General features: G+C 39.7%; 4 protein-coding genes, 1 long non-coding RNA gene and 1 other non-coding gene across 8 annotated transcripts; 3 read left to right on the top strand and 3 right to left on the bottom strand.

The window, feature by feature from the left end:
• Positions 1-469: 469 nt before the first annotated feature.
• LOC147793353 (uncharacterized) lies at positions 470-2,980 on the top strand. 2 transcript variants are annotated; one of them, XR_015420051.1, is made up of 5 exons: positions 470-910; positions 1,004-1,081; positions 1,285-1,650; positions 1,733-1,809; positions 2,794-2,980. It is a non-coding gene; the product is annotated as an uncharacterized LOC147793353 (long non-coding RNA). The 2 variants fall into 2 exon arrangements; XR_015420052.1 differs by lacking the exons at positions 1,285-1,650; positions 1,733-1,809 and having other exon boundaries at positions 506-910.
• Positions 2,981-4,357: 1,377 nt separating this feature from the next.
• On the top strand, positions 4,358-6,559 carry LOC111789323 (uncharacterized). Of its 2 annotated transcripts, none has more exons than XM_023670048.2 (3): positions 4,358-5,294; positions 5,908-5,996; positions 6,100-6,559. In XM_023670048.2, exons 1-3 carry the CDS (start codon positions 5,198-5,200, stop codon positions 6,301-6,303), a joined length of 390 nt encoding a protein of 129 aa, XP_023525816.2. In that variant the 5' UTR covers positions 4,358-5,197; the 3' UTR covers positions 6,304-6,559. The 2 variants fall into 2 exon arrangements, with proteins under 2 accessions (XP_023525816.2, XP_023525817.2); XM_023670049.2 differs by having other exon boundaries at positions 5,908-5,981.
• A 567-nt stretch (positions 6,560-7,126) lies between these two features.
• TRNAA-CGC (transfer RNA alanine (anticodon CGC)) lies at positions 7,127-7,199 on the bottom strand. The gene has a single exon. It is a non-coding gene; the product is annotated as a tRNA-Ala (tRNA).
• A 133-nt stretch (positions 7,200-7,332) lies between these two features.
• On the top strand, positions 7,333-8,289 carry LOC111789247 (uncharacterized). Its single transcript, XM_023669961.2, has 3 exons — positions 7,333-7,703; positions 7,796-7,869; positions 7,948-8,289. The coding sequence occupies exons 1-3, from the start codon at positions 7,607-7,609 to the stop codon at positions 8,137-8,139; spliced, it is 363 nt and encodes a 120-aa protein (XP_023525729.2). The 5' UTR covers positions 7,333-7,606; the 3' UTR covers positions 8,140-8,289.
• Positions 8,290-12,952: 4,663 nt separating this feature from the next.
• LOC111788805 (LOB domain-containing protein 39) lies at positions 12,953-14,210 on the bottom strand. Its single transcript, XM_023669322.2, has 2 exons — positions 13,756-14,210; positions 12,953-13,681 (listed from the first exon to the last, which is right to left on the bottom strand). The coding sequence occupies exons 1-2, from the start codon at positions 13,937-13,939 to the stop codon at positions 13,245-13,247; spliced, it is 621 nt and encodes a 206-aa protein (XP_023525090.2). The 5' UTR covers positions 13,940-14,210; the 3' UTR covers positions 12,953-13,244.
• Positions 14,211-17,663: 3,453 nt separating this feature from the next.
• LOC111787711 (zinc finger protein AZF3) lies at positions 17,664-18,990 on the bottom strand. Its single transcript, XM_023667743.2, has one exon. It carries the CDS (start codon positions 18,593-18,595, stop codon positions 17,822-17,824), a length of 774 nt encoding a protein of 257 aa, XP_023523511.2. The 5' UTR covers positions 18,596-18,990; the 3' UTR covers positions 17,664-17,821.
• Between the last annotated feature and the right edge of the window lie 321 nt (positions 18,991-19,311).

The raw sequence follows: 19,311 nt of genomic DNA on the forward strand, positions 1-19,311 counted from the left end.
TCTTGTCACAAACCACAGTTTCCTCTTCAATGTTCTTCAGCTCATTGAGATTGATGATTACCTCCTTTTGTGGAAACTTGAATTAGCCATGGCAGGACTCCTCTGCATACTTCCTGTCAAAAACACAAAGGGGGTTTGTAGCCGTTCCCTCACTGGGTCGGTACGAAGTCATTGATAAGCTTCCACCGTAATAGTCCAAGCTTACTGCTAACATATATTGTTCTCTTTGAACTTTTCCTTCGGTTCTTCCTTTCAAGATTTTGAAAGGCGTTCACTAGGGAGGTTTCCACGTCCTTATAAGAAATATTTCATTCCTCTCCTCAATTGAGGTGTGATCTCACGCACTTGACATAGCCTTGAGTTTTCAGATCGAGATCAATGACACTGATTCTGGGAATAGAATTTGTAATACCCGAGCGTCAACTGAAAGTTTAAAATCTAAGTTTCTCAATTTTATTGAAGGTCTTAGAGACCAAAATCGGAGATGAGGCCAAAGAGAAAAATGATGAGGAATAAAAGAACTTAAGAAAAATATAAAAGAAAAATGATAGAAAATTAAAAGAAAAATGATAGAAAATTAGAAGGATGGTCAAGGTTAATCCCTGGAGGGTAATTTGGTCATTATACCCTCCTTTTTAGTAACATACGAATAAAAGAGAAAAAGAAAAATAAAGGGGAAAAGGAAGAGAAGGAAAAATGGCGGAAAGAAAAAGAATATAAATGGTGAGAGAAAGAAAATTCTAGAGAGAGAAGGAAAGTTCTAGAGAGAGAGGGAGGTCACCGCCGCTCCGGCCACGAGGGGTCCGGTTCCGGCCGAGCCTTCTTCATGAAATCTTCACAGAACTTAGAGGAGAACATTCTTAACTTTTAGATCATCCAAAACCATCAAGAAACGAGGAAAAATCTAAAGGTAAAGTTCTTGAATCTAGATTCTCGAAATTACTTCAGATCTGTGAGATATAGTAAGAGATAGAGCCTGAAATTTGAGTATGTTAATCTACAGAGGATTACGCTCAAAACCTGTGAAGGAAGTTGTAATCGATTCAGATCGGAAATGGGAGTTTCGGCGTTCGTCAAAGAGGTAGGCATTGATGTCTCTTGCCATTTTCGGACTAAGGTAATTATCCCGGGGATTAGAAATAAATTACAAGAAAAATACCTGCCTAAAGATAAATATACGCTCTACAAATCTCGTGAAGGAACCATGTTGATCCGAGTTAGGTAGAACGAAATGTGAAAATGTAAAGAAAATGGAACAAAGTAATCGAATGCTGGAAATCGCAGGAGAAGGGAGGAGGCTGCGCTTCGCCGGAGGAGAAGGGCCACGTGTCAAGCGTCCATTGAAGAAAAAAAAATCAAAGAAATACTTCGCGTCGGGCGGGATTCGAAGGCCGGCGGCCCGCTACTCGAGTTCGCGACCCGATGACTCGCGCGCAACCCGGCTTCTCGTTGCCACGCGTCAGCGTAAAAGAACTCGAATTTCCAGCGCGCCCTTCCGGTTTCGAACCGACGACCTCGACCTCGGCTGACCGTTCATCGGGGCACCACGTGGCAACACCTCAGCGCGCGTCTCCCCTCCCTCATGCGCGTCCGTACGCGCGCGTGGCTGTGCGCGTGTAGCACCTTCCCAGGCGCGTGTGAGCGCGTGAGGTGCTGTTTTCAGCCCGTTCGATTTCTGTTTGCCCGATTTCCCTCCCGATTCCAACTCTAACCCTATTTTTATATGGAATAGGTTTAAATGAGAAAACTCAGTATTTGTGGACACTCTATTGGTGTAGAAATGCTTAACGAATAACACGCGTCAATCGGGTAAGTCACCACACGGAACTTTAGGAAGAAATACTTGTAGGAGTCGCTTGGTTATGCATGCATGCTAGTTTAATTACCTTCGGTGGTAGCCTTCCATGATTGAATGTATGTAATTTGGTTGTTAAGAGTATGGGTGTATTATGTGAAGTATTTTGAGAATTATCTGAGTGTTGCAATAATGTTTTAAGCTTCCGCTTTATATGTATATGTTTAAGGAAGACGAAAACTTGTGATCTCTGCGCTCCGGGAGTTGATGGATGTTATCGCCCCGTTGAGCATGTATGTTTACTTTGCATGAATTGTGTATGATGATGCTGGATGATAGTTGTGTGCACACTCAGTTAATTTCTATGACTCACATTTATGATTAAGTCTAGGGATATGTGGTTAGAGTAACAAGACACTAAGGTATAAGACCTAACATTCCCCAGTAGGCTAACAGACCACCACGGCATACGAGCCACCTCTAGAGTACCCTTAGGCTACTTGTGTGTGGATGGTGTTATAGCTTCGTGGGGGACCAGCGGGTTCCTGATCAGGACTCGACTGCTCGATAGCCGTTTAGTATGGGAAACGGGATACCCACGTCGTAATTGACCGTTTAGCTGGATGGAATAGGGGAGGTAGCCCTCCCAAATACAGGGGGATTACCATGGGACTAGGGGGTTGCAGCTCACTTCCTAGGCAAGATCCCAAGTAATCTCATACCCATGCCGAGGTAGCCACTCGCAAGGCACCAGTCCAACACAGGTTAGCATAAAAGGAACTCTAGGGGTATAAATAGAAGGTCTAAGAACCAAAGAAGCCCGAAGGGGGCAAGTCCCAAGGGGGAAGCCCTAATGAGCTAAGACCAGAATCAGATGTTCTAGAGCCAAAGGAAAGTCCGTGGTTGTTTGTTAAGTTTAGGGTGCGACGAGAGCCTACAAGTAGGTGGCTTACTGAGTATAATTTTTATACTCATTCCTTTTTACCCTTCTTTTTCAGGTGCCGGTCGAGGTGGAGGAGCGTTCGAGAGCTGTGCGGTCACAGAGGGGGTCATTCCGGAGCGTCAGTCTCTTGTCAGTCTTTCGAGTCTTTTGTGTTTCATTTTACATTTGTAATTTCCTTTGTAATAATTTCGAAACAAATCTTCTCTCTCTTGTTTTAAACAAATGGAATTTTTATCTTTTTACTTTGCTTTTCTTTTCTTCTATTTTCTTTTTTGTTTGTTTTCGATTTCGTCTTTTGGTTCACGGTCTGATTTTCGAAGCCTCGAAAATCGGGTCTTGACAGAATTTGAGAGCAAATTTTTTTTTTTTGGGTATTTAACATGCTCAAACTGAACAATATTATACTACTGTGGAGAGTCATATTCATCTAACACACGGGACCTACTTGTAGATCCTAAAATATAAATATATAAAAAAAAAAAATTAAATCCCAAACTTTATTTTAAATTATTTAAAGCCTATACTCATATACATATGGTAGACATTTAGGGAATAAATAAAAAATAATATTTTCAGTAAGCTTCCAGAGTGAGTGCCACGTAGTTGCATTTTTCCTGAGTACACGAGAACTACCCGGGACCCACTCTACAAAATCAAGCGCGAACGCTTAGAAGGAGCTTAAGAATCACGCGCCCTCCAATTTTAACGCCAAAAGGCCTGAATTCACGAAGGTAACGGGGAGGAGAGTACGTGTGATCCACGAAGCAATAGAGGGGGTGTAATTTTGAAAAGAATTTGAATGGCCAATGAAAAGTTGCCACGTCGTGAGAGAAAGGCCAAAGTCGGAATTAAAGAGACCGTCAGGATCCATCAAACCAACGGTCGCATTGTAATCCGTGAGTGGTCGATCTCGAGAAACAAGTCTTGCCACTGGTAGATGAGATTGGCCGGAACGCGGTTGATGCTTCGAATTACGTTCCATTGTTGCCGACGATTCTCTTTTGAGGTGGGAGACGAGAGCAGTTTCGCTGAAGTAATTGCCTTCTACTTCCTCAGAATCTTTCAATCTGTTTCCATTTTTATATTTCTCTTGATTTTGTTTTCGGTGTTTAGAATTTTGAAGCAAATCCGTCTGGTTTTCGTTCGTGTTTCAAGTGATTTTTCTGTTGCTTCAGATTTGAGATCTTAGCGTCTCTTCTCTCGCTGGAGCACTCGAAAATGGAATGGTGGATCAAGGTAGCTTCTCCCCTCCGAAGATTTACCTCCCGTGTCGCCTCTCGTCTCGGATATCGCAAACGCGGTGCGTGATTTCTTCACTGAATCGTTTTATATAATTCGAATTCCCAATGAATTGAACTGATCCTGTTGTTTGTTCTGTTTTCCTAAAAACATTCGAGAAATTGAAATTCATGCTTGGGGATGTTGAAATGGATTAGGGCTTCTGAAACTAGGGCGAGATGTGAAGGCGTGCGAATACGAGGACGTGCACGTGATGTGGGAGATGCTGAAGAGAAACGAAACGGAGGCAGTCGGAATCCCGGAAGGACGACGTCGAAAGAAGAGACCAATCTGGAATATCTTTTGGTGGGCTCGATCTGCTCCATGCATTGGCTGCAGATTCTGAACAATCATCTCACGGTCAGCATATTTTTCTTGGTAAATCCAAGACGAACACCATGAATTTGGGTCATATTTGTTGTAAATCAATCAGGCAACAATAAAAGAGATTGAAATTTGATAAAATGGATTTTGGTGTTTGTCTCATATAATTTCATCTCATGCTTTTATATGATTTGTTTAGCCATTGCCTCCATTTCTTCTTCCTCTCGCCTTCTTGATCTCTACTCCTAACCGGAGCTGACATGAACCACTGATTCAAGCATTCGGATTGAGAGAGATTTAAAATCTTAATAATTATAATATTAATATTGATTTTATATGTTGTTTTATTATAATAATTTTGTCATTTACAAGGGTTATTGATTGAATTGAACGTTTGGGATGATGGTTTTTCTGCAACTATTTTATATATATCAAATGTAATTAAATTTAGAGACTATTTTATCTTTTATACATTATGGTATTGTATCATGTCTTATTCGATGTTTTAATCGAAAAAGATGAAATTGAACTCCGTGCCTGTAGCAATGGAAATGATTTAACAGCGAAACGTGGCCGCCGGCTCGCATTCCGAGCTGTGTCGTTCATTTAAATTTGTTTGTCGTTCACCGCAGAGACATTAACTCCATACATTCTGTATCCGGCCGACCACCCTGCCACATGACATTCTTCCAATTTTAAAAGATTCTCCTGCTTTTAATCTCATCTCCATTGTTCTTCCGACAACCACTTTCCATTTGAAGGCCTTCTCCCACAAAAATACTCTCTTCTCAATTTGGAGTTTTGGTTACTTGGTCGACTCATCTTCTTGTCGGTTGCGGCGGCTATAAGAGGACATTATGAAGCTTTGTAGGCTCTTGGTTATGCTTTTTGTGCTCCACACTTCTCTATTGCTGCTCTTCTTTTCCAGCAGGATCTGTTCCTCCTCAAGTTCAGGTAATTTTCTTCTTTACTTCTGTGTTTGTCTCAACTTTACTCACTTTCACTTCTTGTTCTTATTATGTTTTACTGTAAAGGCTTAGATTAGAATCCCCTGTTCAGCGTCCTGTTCTGTCCAAAACTGCTGTCATGTTGCCTTCAATCTGTCCTTCCGTCGGTATCGCCTTCATAGTATGATTCTTATCTGAATCACCATGTTCTTGGTGACATTTTTACATTGATGGTATTGTTATGCTCAATTATACATTTAAGTAGAATTAGCCTTGTCTTCCATTTGATTTGCCACTGCCCATCACCAGTTTAGACTCTTCCTTTGAATTCATAACTTTTTATCTCTTTCTTCCTCATGTATTGAACTCGTAAATCGACCTATGAACCGAATCAATGTCATGTAACAGTCAAAACCCATCGGTAACAGATATTGTTCTCTTTTGACTTTTTGTTTCGAGTTTTAAAACGGGTCGGTTAGGGAAATGTTTCCACGCTCTTTTGGGTTGTCACCATACATGTTTGAATTATTGGTTTCATTATTGAGCGTGAGTGGTATACATTTTCAAAATATGTAATTTCCCATGCTGCTGATACACCTTCCCTGACTGCACAATTGCAGATATGACACCAAACCAACCCCATGTAGTGTCAAATGAATGTCTCTCAGCCACACCATCAAACAGGAAGTTGAAAGTATGTACTTGCTCGGTAAAGGGTTGAAATCCTACCAACATATCTCTTACTTAGCGAAGAACAACATGGATTCTTCCCGAGTAAAAGTTCATGATTGAAATCTGTTTTTGAATTTCAGTTGCAGGATAACGATGATAGTAGCCCGGGGAGGAAGAACGTTCGTGTCGATAACGTAAATCTTTACGACTACAGTCCCATCGATCCAGTTCCAAGCTCAAAGAGATCCATAAAACATGGACCAATAGAGCATCGCTCTCCTCTTATACCTTATATGCCAAATCCTTCTCCTCCAGATCAACCTCAGCCGGGTGGTTTTGTGTAGACAGCAGAGACATATGTTTCTATCAGCAAACCGGCCATGTTAACCTGTAAATCGTCTTTCGTCTACGTCGTAAATAGTTGCGCCTCATGTGACACCGCAGGAGAATGAAGTATTGGAATGATGGGTTAGGAGATGTATGTATTTGTAGATCTTGCTCCATATAGTTGAAGAGTCTATAAATGATTTGTTTTGTGTATTTAACACTTGTTTTAGTTGTTTAATATATCTATATGGGTGAGGCCTTTTTGTTGGATAAGATCTTTTTGCACTAATTTCGAAATAAAAATTTGAACATTTTCTAGTCATGTGTAATTGTAACCCATTGTAACCGCATGTAACAACTCAATACCATTATGAGTCAATATTGTCTATTTTAACTCGTTATATAATACAGTCTCACGGTTTTTAAACTGTCGGCTAGGGGAGGTTTCCACACCCTAAGATATGCTTCCTTTCCATCTCCTGATATAAAATCTCACAATCCATCTCCTGCTGGAGCCTAGCGTCTGTTACACCACTCAGTGACTAGTTTTGATACCAAATCATCTTGTGATAATCACACTCTAAACTCAAATTAGACGGACTTAATTGTTCCGGGCATCCGTAAAAACTAATTTACAATATTTTTAAATTCACTAATTTAAAAAAAAAATCCCAAACACTTGCTATCAAATTAGTTCAATCAATACAAAAACTTTATTATTTAAATAAATCGATCAAACACTCAGAAAATAAATAAATAAATAAATAAATAAATAATCGATAGTGGAAAAAAATGGGAAGAAAATATAGTGAAAATGACAAGAAAAAAGAAAGTAAAATGTGGAGGTGCGGGGAATCGAACCCCGTGCCTCTCGCATGCGAAGCGAGCGCTCTACCATATGAGCTACACCCCCATTTGATGTTACGTCGTGATTATTAACTTTATTTAAATTAATTTTAATTGTTCTTTCCCGACGGCTCGCATTCCAAGTCTCTGCCACGCCTATTTTAAATTTGTAAATGGGACACTTTTCTCTGCAAACGCGAAGCAGACATTTACTCCTCCACAGCCGGAACCCAATGCAGATGATATGATGATAAAACAAAACATTGAAGTTCTCCTCTTTTCTTTTATTGTTCCTCTTCTGTTCCAATTAAATGCCATTCCATATTTCCACCCTCGTTTTAAAGCCCTCATCAGTATTCATGGACGACCCCCTTCCAACATTTCTCCCGCTAACACTCCTTGCACAACAGGGTGTGTGTGTGTGTGTGTGTGTGTGTTTCGGAGCTCTTCGATTCATCCTGGGTCCTGTCCGTTATGAATCTTTCTGGGTTCTGGGTTCTGTTTTTGCTGCTCCAATTAACTTCATTCATGCCTTCCTTTCCCACCTATATAGATGCCTCCTCCGCCTCCGGTAATTTACTCTGTTCCTATCCCCTGTTCTTCTCTGTTCTTCTGTAACTTTGCATGTTCTTTTTGGTGTGCTTTCCTTAACTGGAATTGCAGATATGGCTGTGAACCACCACCATGTTAACCCAAATGGATGCTTCTCCAACATGCCATCAAACAGGAAGCTGAAGGTACTTGCTTTCTAAACCCTTCAATTCCCACAATTGTTCTCTACTGAATGGAATTGAAATCCTTTTCTTTGTTCTCAGTTCCACGCTGCTGATGAACATAACAAAAAGAAGGGTCACCCAAGTGATGTAAATCTCGATGACTACCATCCCATTGATCCTGTTCCAAGTTCAAAGACATCGGTAAAACCTGGGCCCATAGAGCACGGCGTTCCTCTCCTTCCTCATATGCCAAATCCTCCTCCTCCCGCTGAGCCGGGCGATTATGCTTAGACACCTCAAACACATTTATCGTCTCTACCGATTGTCTGTCTTGAATAATCCATGTTTGTTTCTCATGGTACTGTCTTAATAAGTTGTCTGGAGCGTTGTCCAGACAATGTACTAGAATGTTAGGCATTATATTTATGTTCTTTTCTCTTTGATTTGATCCTTCTTCGGCTCAAATATAACAAGGATGAAGATATAAAGCAACATAGTCGGTTTAAAAGGTGTACCTATGTGCAATCCCACATCGGTTGGACAGACTAACGAAGCATTCCTTGTGAAAATCTTTCCCCACCAAACGTATTTTAAAAATCGTGCCAAAACAGGTAGTAATGGGTTTGAGCTGTTACAAATAGTAACAGAGTTAGATATAAGGCGGTGTGTGTGAGTGAGGACACTGGGCTCCCAGGAGAGGTGGATTGTGAAATCTCATATTGGTTCGAGAGGAGAACTAAACAATTCTTGTAAGGATGTGAAAATCCCGACAACTAACTGTGGCATGTTCTATCTTAAAAAATGATATCATTTATAAAGTCGAATAACGATGGTCTGTGTGAAATAATGGAGCGGAACGTGACAAAATTAAAGTTTGATGGAGTGAATTTAATGCAACATATGGGTTTCCCGACCGTTAATTTAGTTTGGTAAATTCTTTTGTCAATTTCCCACACTACCCTTCTCCCAATACGTAGTCGTTTTAACGCACGCGCGCGGCGAGTACAATTTCCAAACGGAGTGGTAGATTGCTTAAATTCTGTCCTAATTACCGCCTTAATTTCTCCTTAACCCTCTCTCGCTCTCTCTGCAACTACGAATCTCTCCATCTTTTTCTTTCTCTTCTTCATAGCTCGCGTGGAAGTTCCTTCGCGCTCTTGTTTATGGCGGAATCGTTGACAGATTGTTCATTACCCAAGGTGATGGTCCTCATTTTTCTACTGTTTCCATTTTCGATAAAATCTGGAGTTCTAAAATCTTGCTAGTTGTTTGTTAAATTTATTTCCATCGTCTGTCGTGACAAGCGTGGTTCAAAGTACTCTAGAATGTATACGGGATGATGATGCTTGCACATTTGATATTTTGAAAGCATAGCATGTTTGATTAGAATAAGAATCCAGTGAAATAACTGAGAATTGTGGATTGTTCTTTTAAGCTTTATCCTATAAAAGGTTTCACTAGAAGGAAAGAGGAGATAAAAACTCTACCTAAATGTTTGCCCTAAGGAGACGATAGAAGATTCTCCAGAAGAGTAAGTAAGAAGTTTCCTTGGCATATCTATACTTCTTCAAAATTTTAGTTCATAGCAATAGCTTTAACAGCATTACACTAATGGATCCTTGCTTTCCCCCAAATTGGAAAACCAGTCAGCAGTCGATGAACGTCAGAATGCATTGTGTATTGCACCAAGAAAGATGGGCTACATAATTAGATGCTCCGCATTTAAGAACGCTAATATTAGGTTGGAGATCAATATGGTCTTTTACAGACAGGGAGTTGGTGAATACCTTAGGATATTGTGGAACTGATTCGCATAGAATGTGCTGATAGCTTAAAAACAAACTTTTGAATTTGTTTCCGTTGTATGGTCGTTCTATGGATCTCATGAATAAAAATGGTTCTTAGGACTGGATTTGTTTATTTGTTTGCAGTTGTTTCAGTTGAACAAAATTTTGTTTTCTCAAGAGTATGCACTTTCCTTTTTCTAAGCAGGGTTGTCTTGCACTTTTGATAATTCCCTCACCAGTAGTTGATTTGACTACAACATTTAACGAATGGAAGAATTTGACATTTCTTAAGGGGGGAAATTGAAGTGACTCGCTCAATAGATTGCTTACAACAAACCCTGTTTAGAATAAGGAAGGTGCATACTCTTGAGAAACCAAGTTCATCTCTAATTATGTACCTTTACTCTGTATGATTCTCCAATTGTCAGGTGTAGCTTTATGAGTTTGGGTCGATTTGCATTAATTGTACTGTACATCTAGGATGACCTCTGGCGTTAAAAGGTCCATGTGAGATCTCACGTCGATTGATGAGAAGACCGAAACATTCTTTATAAGGGTGTGAAAACCTCTCCCTTACACAATATCTGATAGCAGTGGGCTTGGACGTTACAGTCCATTTGTCCCAGCTTCTAGATTTGGTTGATGGATCTTGCTTTGTTGGTGCAGAGAAGGAATTTTTTTGTTTTAGTCTGTTTACGAGTGCACCTAGCTCTGGAAAAACACCCAATTATACCCATATATCTACACCCAATTGTACCCATATATCTACACCATAGGGAACGTTCTATTTTCCTTTTATTTTCTCATATTTGTGGAACATGAATTTCTGTACTATTTACTATTTGGAAATGTTACTCGACATTTAAGGAGTTCCTATTACTACGTGAAATTTAGTTTTATGTTCGCAGTCAGCTTTTTTATGTTTGTGATGAAAAGGGATAGAGGAACTTGGATTTATAGCGGAGATACGTACCTTCAACTTACACGTAAAAGCTGTTGACTGTTGACTGTCTGATAGCTAACTCTATAGCAGAAGATCAAACCCTTTCCTCTTAAGGATATTCTGGTTTTTGAGTTTTGGGAAGCAGAAGAGTGTCCATATATTCGATTGCGCTTTGGTTTGTTTACAGGAAAATTGAGTATTGTATATGTGCGTGTATATGTAGCAGCAGGGATTGTCCTTGATGTGAAATTAATTTGTGCACAGGTCCAAAATATGCATTGGTGTGCTCTTTTTATCGTGATGTCTTGTCTGGTTTCTTCATATGGTTATCTTCTCTTCCTCACATTTTCTACACTTCAAATCAATATGATAATGGAATTTTGAATGAAATTCCTAAAAGAACGGAATGGCATCTGTTTCTTTGCCTGAATTCTCGCTCACTCCAAAACAAAATGTGATTTGAGTGGGAATCAAGAATCGAATTTTATGATGATAAGTTTGCATAGGTGGTCAAAAAAGTGGATATGACCTCGTGCAATGCTATGAGTCATGAGTAGAGGGTGAAGTGTATAGGGTAGTACTTCACATCAATGAAAACGACACTACATCACATTTAGCTAACTATATTCAGAAGGATTTAGATTCCGAGTGGAAATCTCATCATAATTCTTAATTGTGATTGGAATGGAATCTTGAGACTGCGACTGGGGGAAGGGGCATGGTTTTCTCTTCTGCTCTGTAACTTGTGTTGTTGTGTTAGTGTTAGTGTTAGTGTAAGACCCCCACAGACCAAACTCTGCTTTTACTTACGTTTTTCATGCATTATGAACTGTTCAGGAAAGAAAAGGAAGACAAGGAAGAAGAACCTAACAAAGATGGCGTGTTATGGCTGCTGGCTGACAAGAAAGTCAAAGAGATCGGCTCATGGATTCATTCAAGTACATTGATGAGTCAGTCAGGTACACTTTCCTCTTCCCTTTGTGCTATCGACACTTAAGCTGATAGGGTGGGTGCAGTGTATCAACACGTTTTAGACAAGCATGACTATGATACAGTGCATTCATGAATTCATCTCATACTATACAACACCAACACACACACGATTCTTCCCCACTTCTGAGGGAAGAGAAATGGTGGGCATAGTAGTACATAAGCATTTGGCGCACTACGCGGCGAAGCGAATGGATGGATGAGAATGCTTGAATATGTATATTAATACAATAATAATAATAATAGAAGTTAGAAGAAGTAGCTCAGCTCATTTTTTTAATACTGCTTTTGGTGTCATCATCTGCTTTGCCTTTGCCTTTGCCTTTGCCTTTTGTCGAAACTAAAAACAAAAACAATCGGAATCGCCGAATGGGTGCTTGGTGGTGATAATGCCGTGGAACCCACTTCCAGTGTCTGGTGGGCCCACCCTTTTTTCTTTTTTAAAAATAATAAAATAATAAAAGCCCACTTTTTTTTATATTAAAAAAAATCAATGAAGAAATAATTATGATTTGAGAAGGTTTCTGTAGGGTAGAAGAGTGAGGTACATGAAAATATATAAAATTGAAGTAATTACTTTAATCGTGTAATTATGATCCACTGACAATATGGGACGCAGGATTGTCCACTTGGCATAATCGGAGTGGATTGATAGACTTTGCCAAATCGAACCATATAAGTTTGTGCCGAGCCTATATTTTAATTAGTTCTATTTATTATTTTACTTTTTGTTAAAATTATCGTTCTGCAAAAATCGACACCGACAGAATTTTAGTTGCTCCTTCCAATCAATCATAAAAAATATTAAATAAAATGAAAAGCAAAACCAATTCAATTTGTGACTCATATTTGGTGCGTTTCTGATAGTTAGCATTCTTAGTTTACTGACAATAATAGTTTATATTTCTTTTTAAGTTTTTAAATCTATATTCCTTCTATGGCTTTTTAACTTTATTTTCACTCACGTATATGTAAAGCAGGTTTAATTATGAATATTTTATGATTGAATCACCGAAAAAATGTGTACTTATTGGTGTAAGTCATCTGATATAGAATTGCTATAAGTAAAACATTTAGCTATAAAATTTTAATGAAAGTACACCTGATGAGTGATTTTCAATTCTTTAAACATTTTTTTAGTTATTCTATTCTTAGCATCTTATTAGAATTGGTGCAACTTAGATATCATTTGAATGGAGGTCTAGGATTTATATTAGGATTTGACATTTGATGACTCTAACATTTCTCTACTTCTATTGTGATGATTCCGTTGCCTAGTTAAGATTGAAGACTATCCTTATAGAACAATACGAGTTTTTTCCGTATGTTTTAACCTATAGAATAGGTTGCGTGTTAAATTTGAAAACAGGAATGTACACGAATATGAACGGACTCCAATCTTTTTGTTTTTATTGGGTTTGTATTTACACTCCCAATGCCTTCACAGTTCCAAGTATTATCATTTTGTCCATTATTCACTAAATTAAGAAAAAGAGAGGGATAAATTAGTCCCAAAAGCTAACCGGTGTTTTCGGCGCCGGAACAAAATTCACTACGACGGTCCATTCCGACGAATTGATTATTAAAACTCATTGGATTATTCACTGTCCTCACTTCTACACCGCCATCGTCCCCCCACTAATCTCAAACAAATTCCTCGCTTTGTTTTTTTCTCTTCAGATGAATAAGTTTAAAAGCTTCCTCTCTTTCCGCCGGTCGCCGTCGCTATGATCCGCGCTTCCAAAGCTAGTCATCACCGACTCCTCTGAATCGAGAGAGCGTCGATTCTCCAATGGATGGGTCTTTCCCTTGCCGGTGGCAAGACTGAGATCGGAAAGTCGCCGGGAATCGAACGGACTAGAAGGGTAAAATTGAATAATCTGAGTGGTGCTGGTCCAAACATCCGTATTCAAACTGAGAGAGGATTCTGTCTCCGCCGTGGGATTTCCAGAAAATTCGATTCCGAGGTTTGCCCGGGGAACTCCGCCCCTGAGAACCGTCTCCGCCGCCGCCTGACAGACATGCCAATTCCCGCTCGACAACAGCCCAACGGCCCCACTCACCGGGTTGACCGTACGGCCGCAAGCTTCGAATAACAGAGACTGAAACAGAGCTTCAAAAAACCAAGAACAGGGTTATCTAAGAGTTCATTTCGGAAGTAAAAATAAAAAAAAGAAATATGTATACCGGATCTCTGATGATGGGGAACGGCGGAGATAAAGGACAAGAGATCACTACGGCCGAAGAATTTAGCAAGAAATAAGGTGGCGTTGCCTTGAGCTTCCGGCGAGTCGATCCAATGAAGACTTGACCTTAAAACGCAAGCTTCACTGCATCCCTTTCGAAGCACTCTGCAACCGTTGCAACTCATTCTCCGATTGTTAATAAAATCACACACGATTCTTATAAGGAAGCAAAGGCAATGATAATGTGGTCGAGAAGAGGCGAAGTGGTGGAGCGTTGGGAAGCGAAGGCAGAGCGTGTTTAAAACAAACAGAGAATCTGAAATGGCGTTGGAGTTAGGAAAGTAACTGTGGTTAAGTTTGATGTCAGAGTGTTGACTGTGGACTTTTTTGTAAAATATGTGGGCCCCGTGGTCCCCACATACATTCCGGAATTATCTTCCAAACTCTGAGCGTGAGAGCGGCTCCGTGTTTCCGCGACTCCTTCTTCCCCCTTCCTTTGCTTCTCCAAATTAATCTCAACCCTCCGATCGTCCACCTCAACCATTCATAAATTCATTTATATATTAAACTAATTTCATTCATTTAAAAACGTTGAATATTTAGATTCTAAAATATTATATTTAACACGTCATTTACTTCTTAAAAAAATGAATTATTAATAATATGAAATAATCTTTAAAATTTAATTCATTGAACCCAAAATTAAAAATTTATAAATGCATTCAAGAATCTTAAAAGAAAACATATTTTAAACATAATTTAACCAATTAAAGCAACAAACAAACATTAGGATAATTTAACCCCAACCAACACTTATTCGGTTGAATCTTATAAAAGTTTAAATATTTTTTTTTTTTGTTTTCAACGTCAATCTCATGATTTTAAAATTTTAAAATGTTTCATTTCGTTCTGCAATTGATATAGAATTTTTCAATAGGGCCATGACATATATTCTTAATTAAAAAGTCAGAAGCTACGGATTATTAAAAAATTATTATTAAAAAGTGTCTCTCAATGGGTTGAAGGAGCAAATTTGTGTTCCAACTTTTTTATTTTTTGATGACAAAAAAAGTATAAAGCTTGTCGGAAGTACAAGAAATGAGACGCAAGTGGTGGAGTGGAGTATAAACAGGGAACCGAGGGAGCCGGTTGCGGTCAGAACAATTAATTTATAGGAAATATTAAAGTATTATGTGTTCTAATTTGCTGGAGTTTATTGCAAATGGGTCACACTGTTGTTATATATTATCTACAAACCTGAGCTTTATCCAATGTTTCCAAGAAGAGAAGCATAAGAAGGATGGGTGGGGTTGGAAAATTATGAAGAATTATGTATCAAAATGGTGGCAATGGAGGGCCTTTGCCTCAAACAGTTAGACCAACTAAGTCACTTATGTTTCAAAAACTGCTTCAAAATGAAAACAAACAGTTCCCACCAAAGCTTCGATTGGATGCTTTACCCTTTACCATTCATATCGCTCTTTCGAAAACCATTAAAGTCCACCCCTACAAATCCTCAATCATCTACTATCTCAACCCACGTAATGAATTAAAAGACTTGGACGGTTTCAAATGATATAAGAGCCAAACACCAAGCCGGGCCTCCAAGTGATTGAATGTGTACTCATTAGGTGCACAATAAATGATTAAACAAGATAGCGTTGCCTAATTATGTGCAAATTATTGTTAGCTGCATATTCCATCAGTTTGGCGTTTCTTACAAAACTTGGGTGTTGTTGGGTACCACATCTTTGGATCATTTGGGTTTCACTCACCTTTTAGGCCCAAGATATGAACTCATTGTTTGGGCCCAATCTTTGGAACATAAAATTATCTAACTCTCTTTTTTCGAAAATCTCTCTACTCCAGTTTTCTAAAATTTTCTCTTTAAACCGAGCCAGATGTTTGAGCATACGTTGCCCACAATTTCAAATTGGCTAAAAAAAAAAAAATGAACAACATGATCATAACTTAACTGATTAAGACAGACATGTTTGGGTTTCCTTTTTTTTTTTCTTGCTTTATAATAGATGCCTTAATCACATAGCAATATACTCATATTCTTGGCTTGTAATACACATGTTAATAGTATGTAATGAAGGATAATGGTATCAAAATATAAAAATAAGGGGATGCTTTGACATGTTAGCCATGTGGAAAGTGGGTGGTTACATCTATTATGAGTTGTTGAAACTCCCTTTGTATGCCTTTTCAATTCAATCAAACACCTGATATTGAGAAACCCTCATTGCCACACTTCCGCCTCCTCCCTAGTGGCCGGCGGTGGCTCATCGTCATTCATTACCTCATCAGCCACTTGAATGCCCTAGTGGTCGGCCGACCCCATTTTAAAATCCATTTGCCCCCACACCAACATTTCTAAATTCCCACCGGTGGCGACCCTCAAACCACTTAAAAGACTCACTCGATCATCAATACTTGACTTTTTCTCTTCTATATTTCGTGTAAACGTAAACGCTTCAAGATTGGGTCAGCCTTAAAAACTGAGTACGCATTCAAACTCAACGCCCCACACGCTAAGCCTACTTTTCAAAGCTTCTACTTTCACACACAATCTGACAAAGTCAGTCCTTGTGCGCTTCCCGTTCTTCACCGCGCACGCATTTGGTGTCAAAATCAAGTCCATTTAGCTGGCTTTAAGGCGCAACTGATGGGATCCAGAATATTCCGGACGCGGTGGTGGCTTTGCTTGGAAAATTATAAATTATGTTATGGGTTCCTTCCTTTACTTGGAAACGTGGCAAAATCAGAATTTGCCAGCCCAACCGAATTACATTTAAGACGCCTAATAAAGCTGCGCGTTGGCGTTACCCATTTGGACAAAAATCCAAACACAACTTCAAGCACTAATTGAACGGCCTTAGCGTTGTCCCTCATGCCAAACCCAACTCTACCATCGCTCCATCACCCATCCATTGCTTACAAATGCTGCCCCAAAGAGTACTCACATGAATGTTATGGAGCCAGATCACGGATCAATACAAGTATCTTCATGTGACTAAGGAGTAAGATAGAAGTTGTAAGATCCTACATCGGTTTGACAGCTGAACAACACATTTTTTTTTATAAGGGTATGGAAATATCCTTACTCGGCACCGAACACCCAAAGAGGACAATTTTCTCACTTGATAGAGGTACATGGGTCCCGAGCTAGATTATTGAAAGTCGGAATTTTCATTCATTTTTTACAAGCTAAGTGAAAGGATGTAACCTACCAAATTTTGTGTCAATTGAACTCCAAACTAATTTTTCTGTCTGTCTGTGTATAACTTGATGAATCAAATGTCTTAAAATGTATAAGAGAATATGATATTTGGTTCTACAACACATATGGGCCTCACTAGCTAGTGAGCCACCTTATGCACATGTGTATGTCATGGCATATGCAAGCATTGCATCTTCCTTGGAGAATGAGATTCTAAGAACACGGTCGAAAAGCATAGGTGCACCAACATCACTCCCTTTTCACAAGTTGGTGTGTTATAAGATTGGGAGTCAGCATGGTGCACAAAAATGACTCGTCATAGATAAACAGCCTCAATAGTATGAATCTATGGATGTCTAGGATTCTTGGAATATAAAATTAACTCGTGGTCAATTCTTAATCACATCCAAGCAAGCTTTGAAGGTGGATGAGATTGCTATGCTCATGGTGGCATCACGAAGTATTAGGGCGACTCGATACGCTCGGTACTTGATTGAGTTGTTCCTTTTTTAAGTTTTGACCATTAGACGATGCCCCCACATCACCTGTCGCCAACGCCCCATCTTCATACATTCATGATGCCGATTCCTTGCGTGCTTTGAATTTGGATGCTTTATTGTTACTATTACCATTATTTAACGTCAATGCCATTAATTCATCGTTTATGAATTAGTAAACGAATATGAAAAAATAATCAATTGAATTAGTTCTCAGAGATTGACTACAGGTACAATAGTGGGTAGAGGAGTAGAACAAACTTCCTATTTTCTATTTACACACAAACAAATCATCAACTCAACAAACAAATCCAGACAATTTCTGCTTTTCTTTCCCCCTAAGATCATGTCTGAGTGATTTCGACTTTGGGAATTGTTAAGATTCGAGGCTTCTTCAGGGGTAATGGGCTTTGGACCTCCTCGTCGCCGGAATTGATGAAGAATCCCGGAGATAGCTCCGGCAAGGCGGGGAGGTTGAGGTCGAAGTCCCGGTGGCTGTGGCTCTGCGTGTGGGTCGACCCAACTCCTTCGGACGATGTCACGGTGTGGTTGTTGTTGTGACTGTGTGTTTGGTTGTGGTGGTTGTTGTTGTTGTTGTTGTTGTTGCCAATTCCGCCGTCGTAGTGGCAACGCTTGTGGCCACCCAAGGCCTGACCGGTGGGAAAAGACTTATGGCAAATAGAGCACTCGTGGGATTTACCCCCACCGACGGCGGTGGTAGCGGTGGCGGAAGTGGTTATGGTGGAGGAAGTGGAGTGGTCTTCCCCTGTAGCTGATTTTCTATGACTCGCTTTATGTCCACCCAAAGCCTGGTAAGACGAAAACGCCTTGTCGCAAACAGAGCACTTGTAGCTAAGTTTAACAACGGATATGGGTTGAGCCGGAATCGGAACTTCATAAGCAAGTCGGTGGTCAGGGTCAGAGGCGGTGGCACCGCCTCGAGCAAGCATGATGAGACATAACGCTAAATACTCCTCCTCGGTTGGAGGGTTGTCGAATCCCCGCGGACGCTTGGTTCTCTTCCTCTTAGACCAAGACTCCAACGAATTGAGACTCGGGTCGTCGTAGTGCAGCGCCGGCGATGGAGTGGTGGGAGAATTCAGAGCTTCAAGAGCCATTAGAGACAGAGATAGATGAAATTCAGAGAATTAAACAGCACCTGAAAAGAAAGAAGAACAGAGATAGCAAAGTTTTTGATGTGGGGAATTGGTTGAAAGTGGTTTGGAGTGATAAGAGTAAGAGAAGACGATGATGGGTTTATAAAGAAGGATAAAGAGGAAGAGAAAGGAAGTTGCGTGACAAGTGGTGAGAATGTAATAAAAGATGGCCAAGAAGAATATAAATTTGTAGACATCACTGGTTTCGTTGGTGGCCAAGGAAGACCCAGTTGGGTCAAACTCCAAACTAGAATAAAAGTAAGTGAGTGAGATACTTTTACACTTCAACTACAATACCATTCCACCTTCCAAGTCATATTGTCCAAACCCCAACCCGGTTCAGGGAAGACCCCGCAAGTAAAGACTTAAAAGATCTCACGTCCATTAGAAAGAAAAGAACACCACCAACATCATAATATAATTGAAGTGAGAGTGAGACGGTGGGTTAGCGATTGCTTAATGAAGTGGGAATGTGAATATGAAAACGAGTGGAAGGCAGGCAAGCGTCGTGGGGTTATGTGGCGGCTGTGGCGCTGTTGTGTTGTGTTTGAGGATTTGGTCTAATTTTAGCCAAATCTCTACGAGTGGATAAGGAGTGGTTCCTTTAAAAAATTGATGATAATTATCCATTGTCAAAGGCATCAAATTAAAATAAAGCAATTATCTAATACCATGCC

This window comes from Cucurbita pepo, chromosome 2 (assembly GCF_057944985.1).
Source record: "Cucurbita pepo subsp. pepo isolate OVF chromosome 2, ASM5794498v1, whole genome shotgun sequence".
NCBI classification, from domain to species: domain Eukaryota; kingdom Viridiplantae; phylum Streptophyta; class Magnoliopsida; order Cucurbitales; family Cucurbitaceae; genus Cucurbita; species Cucurbita pepo.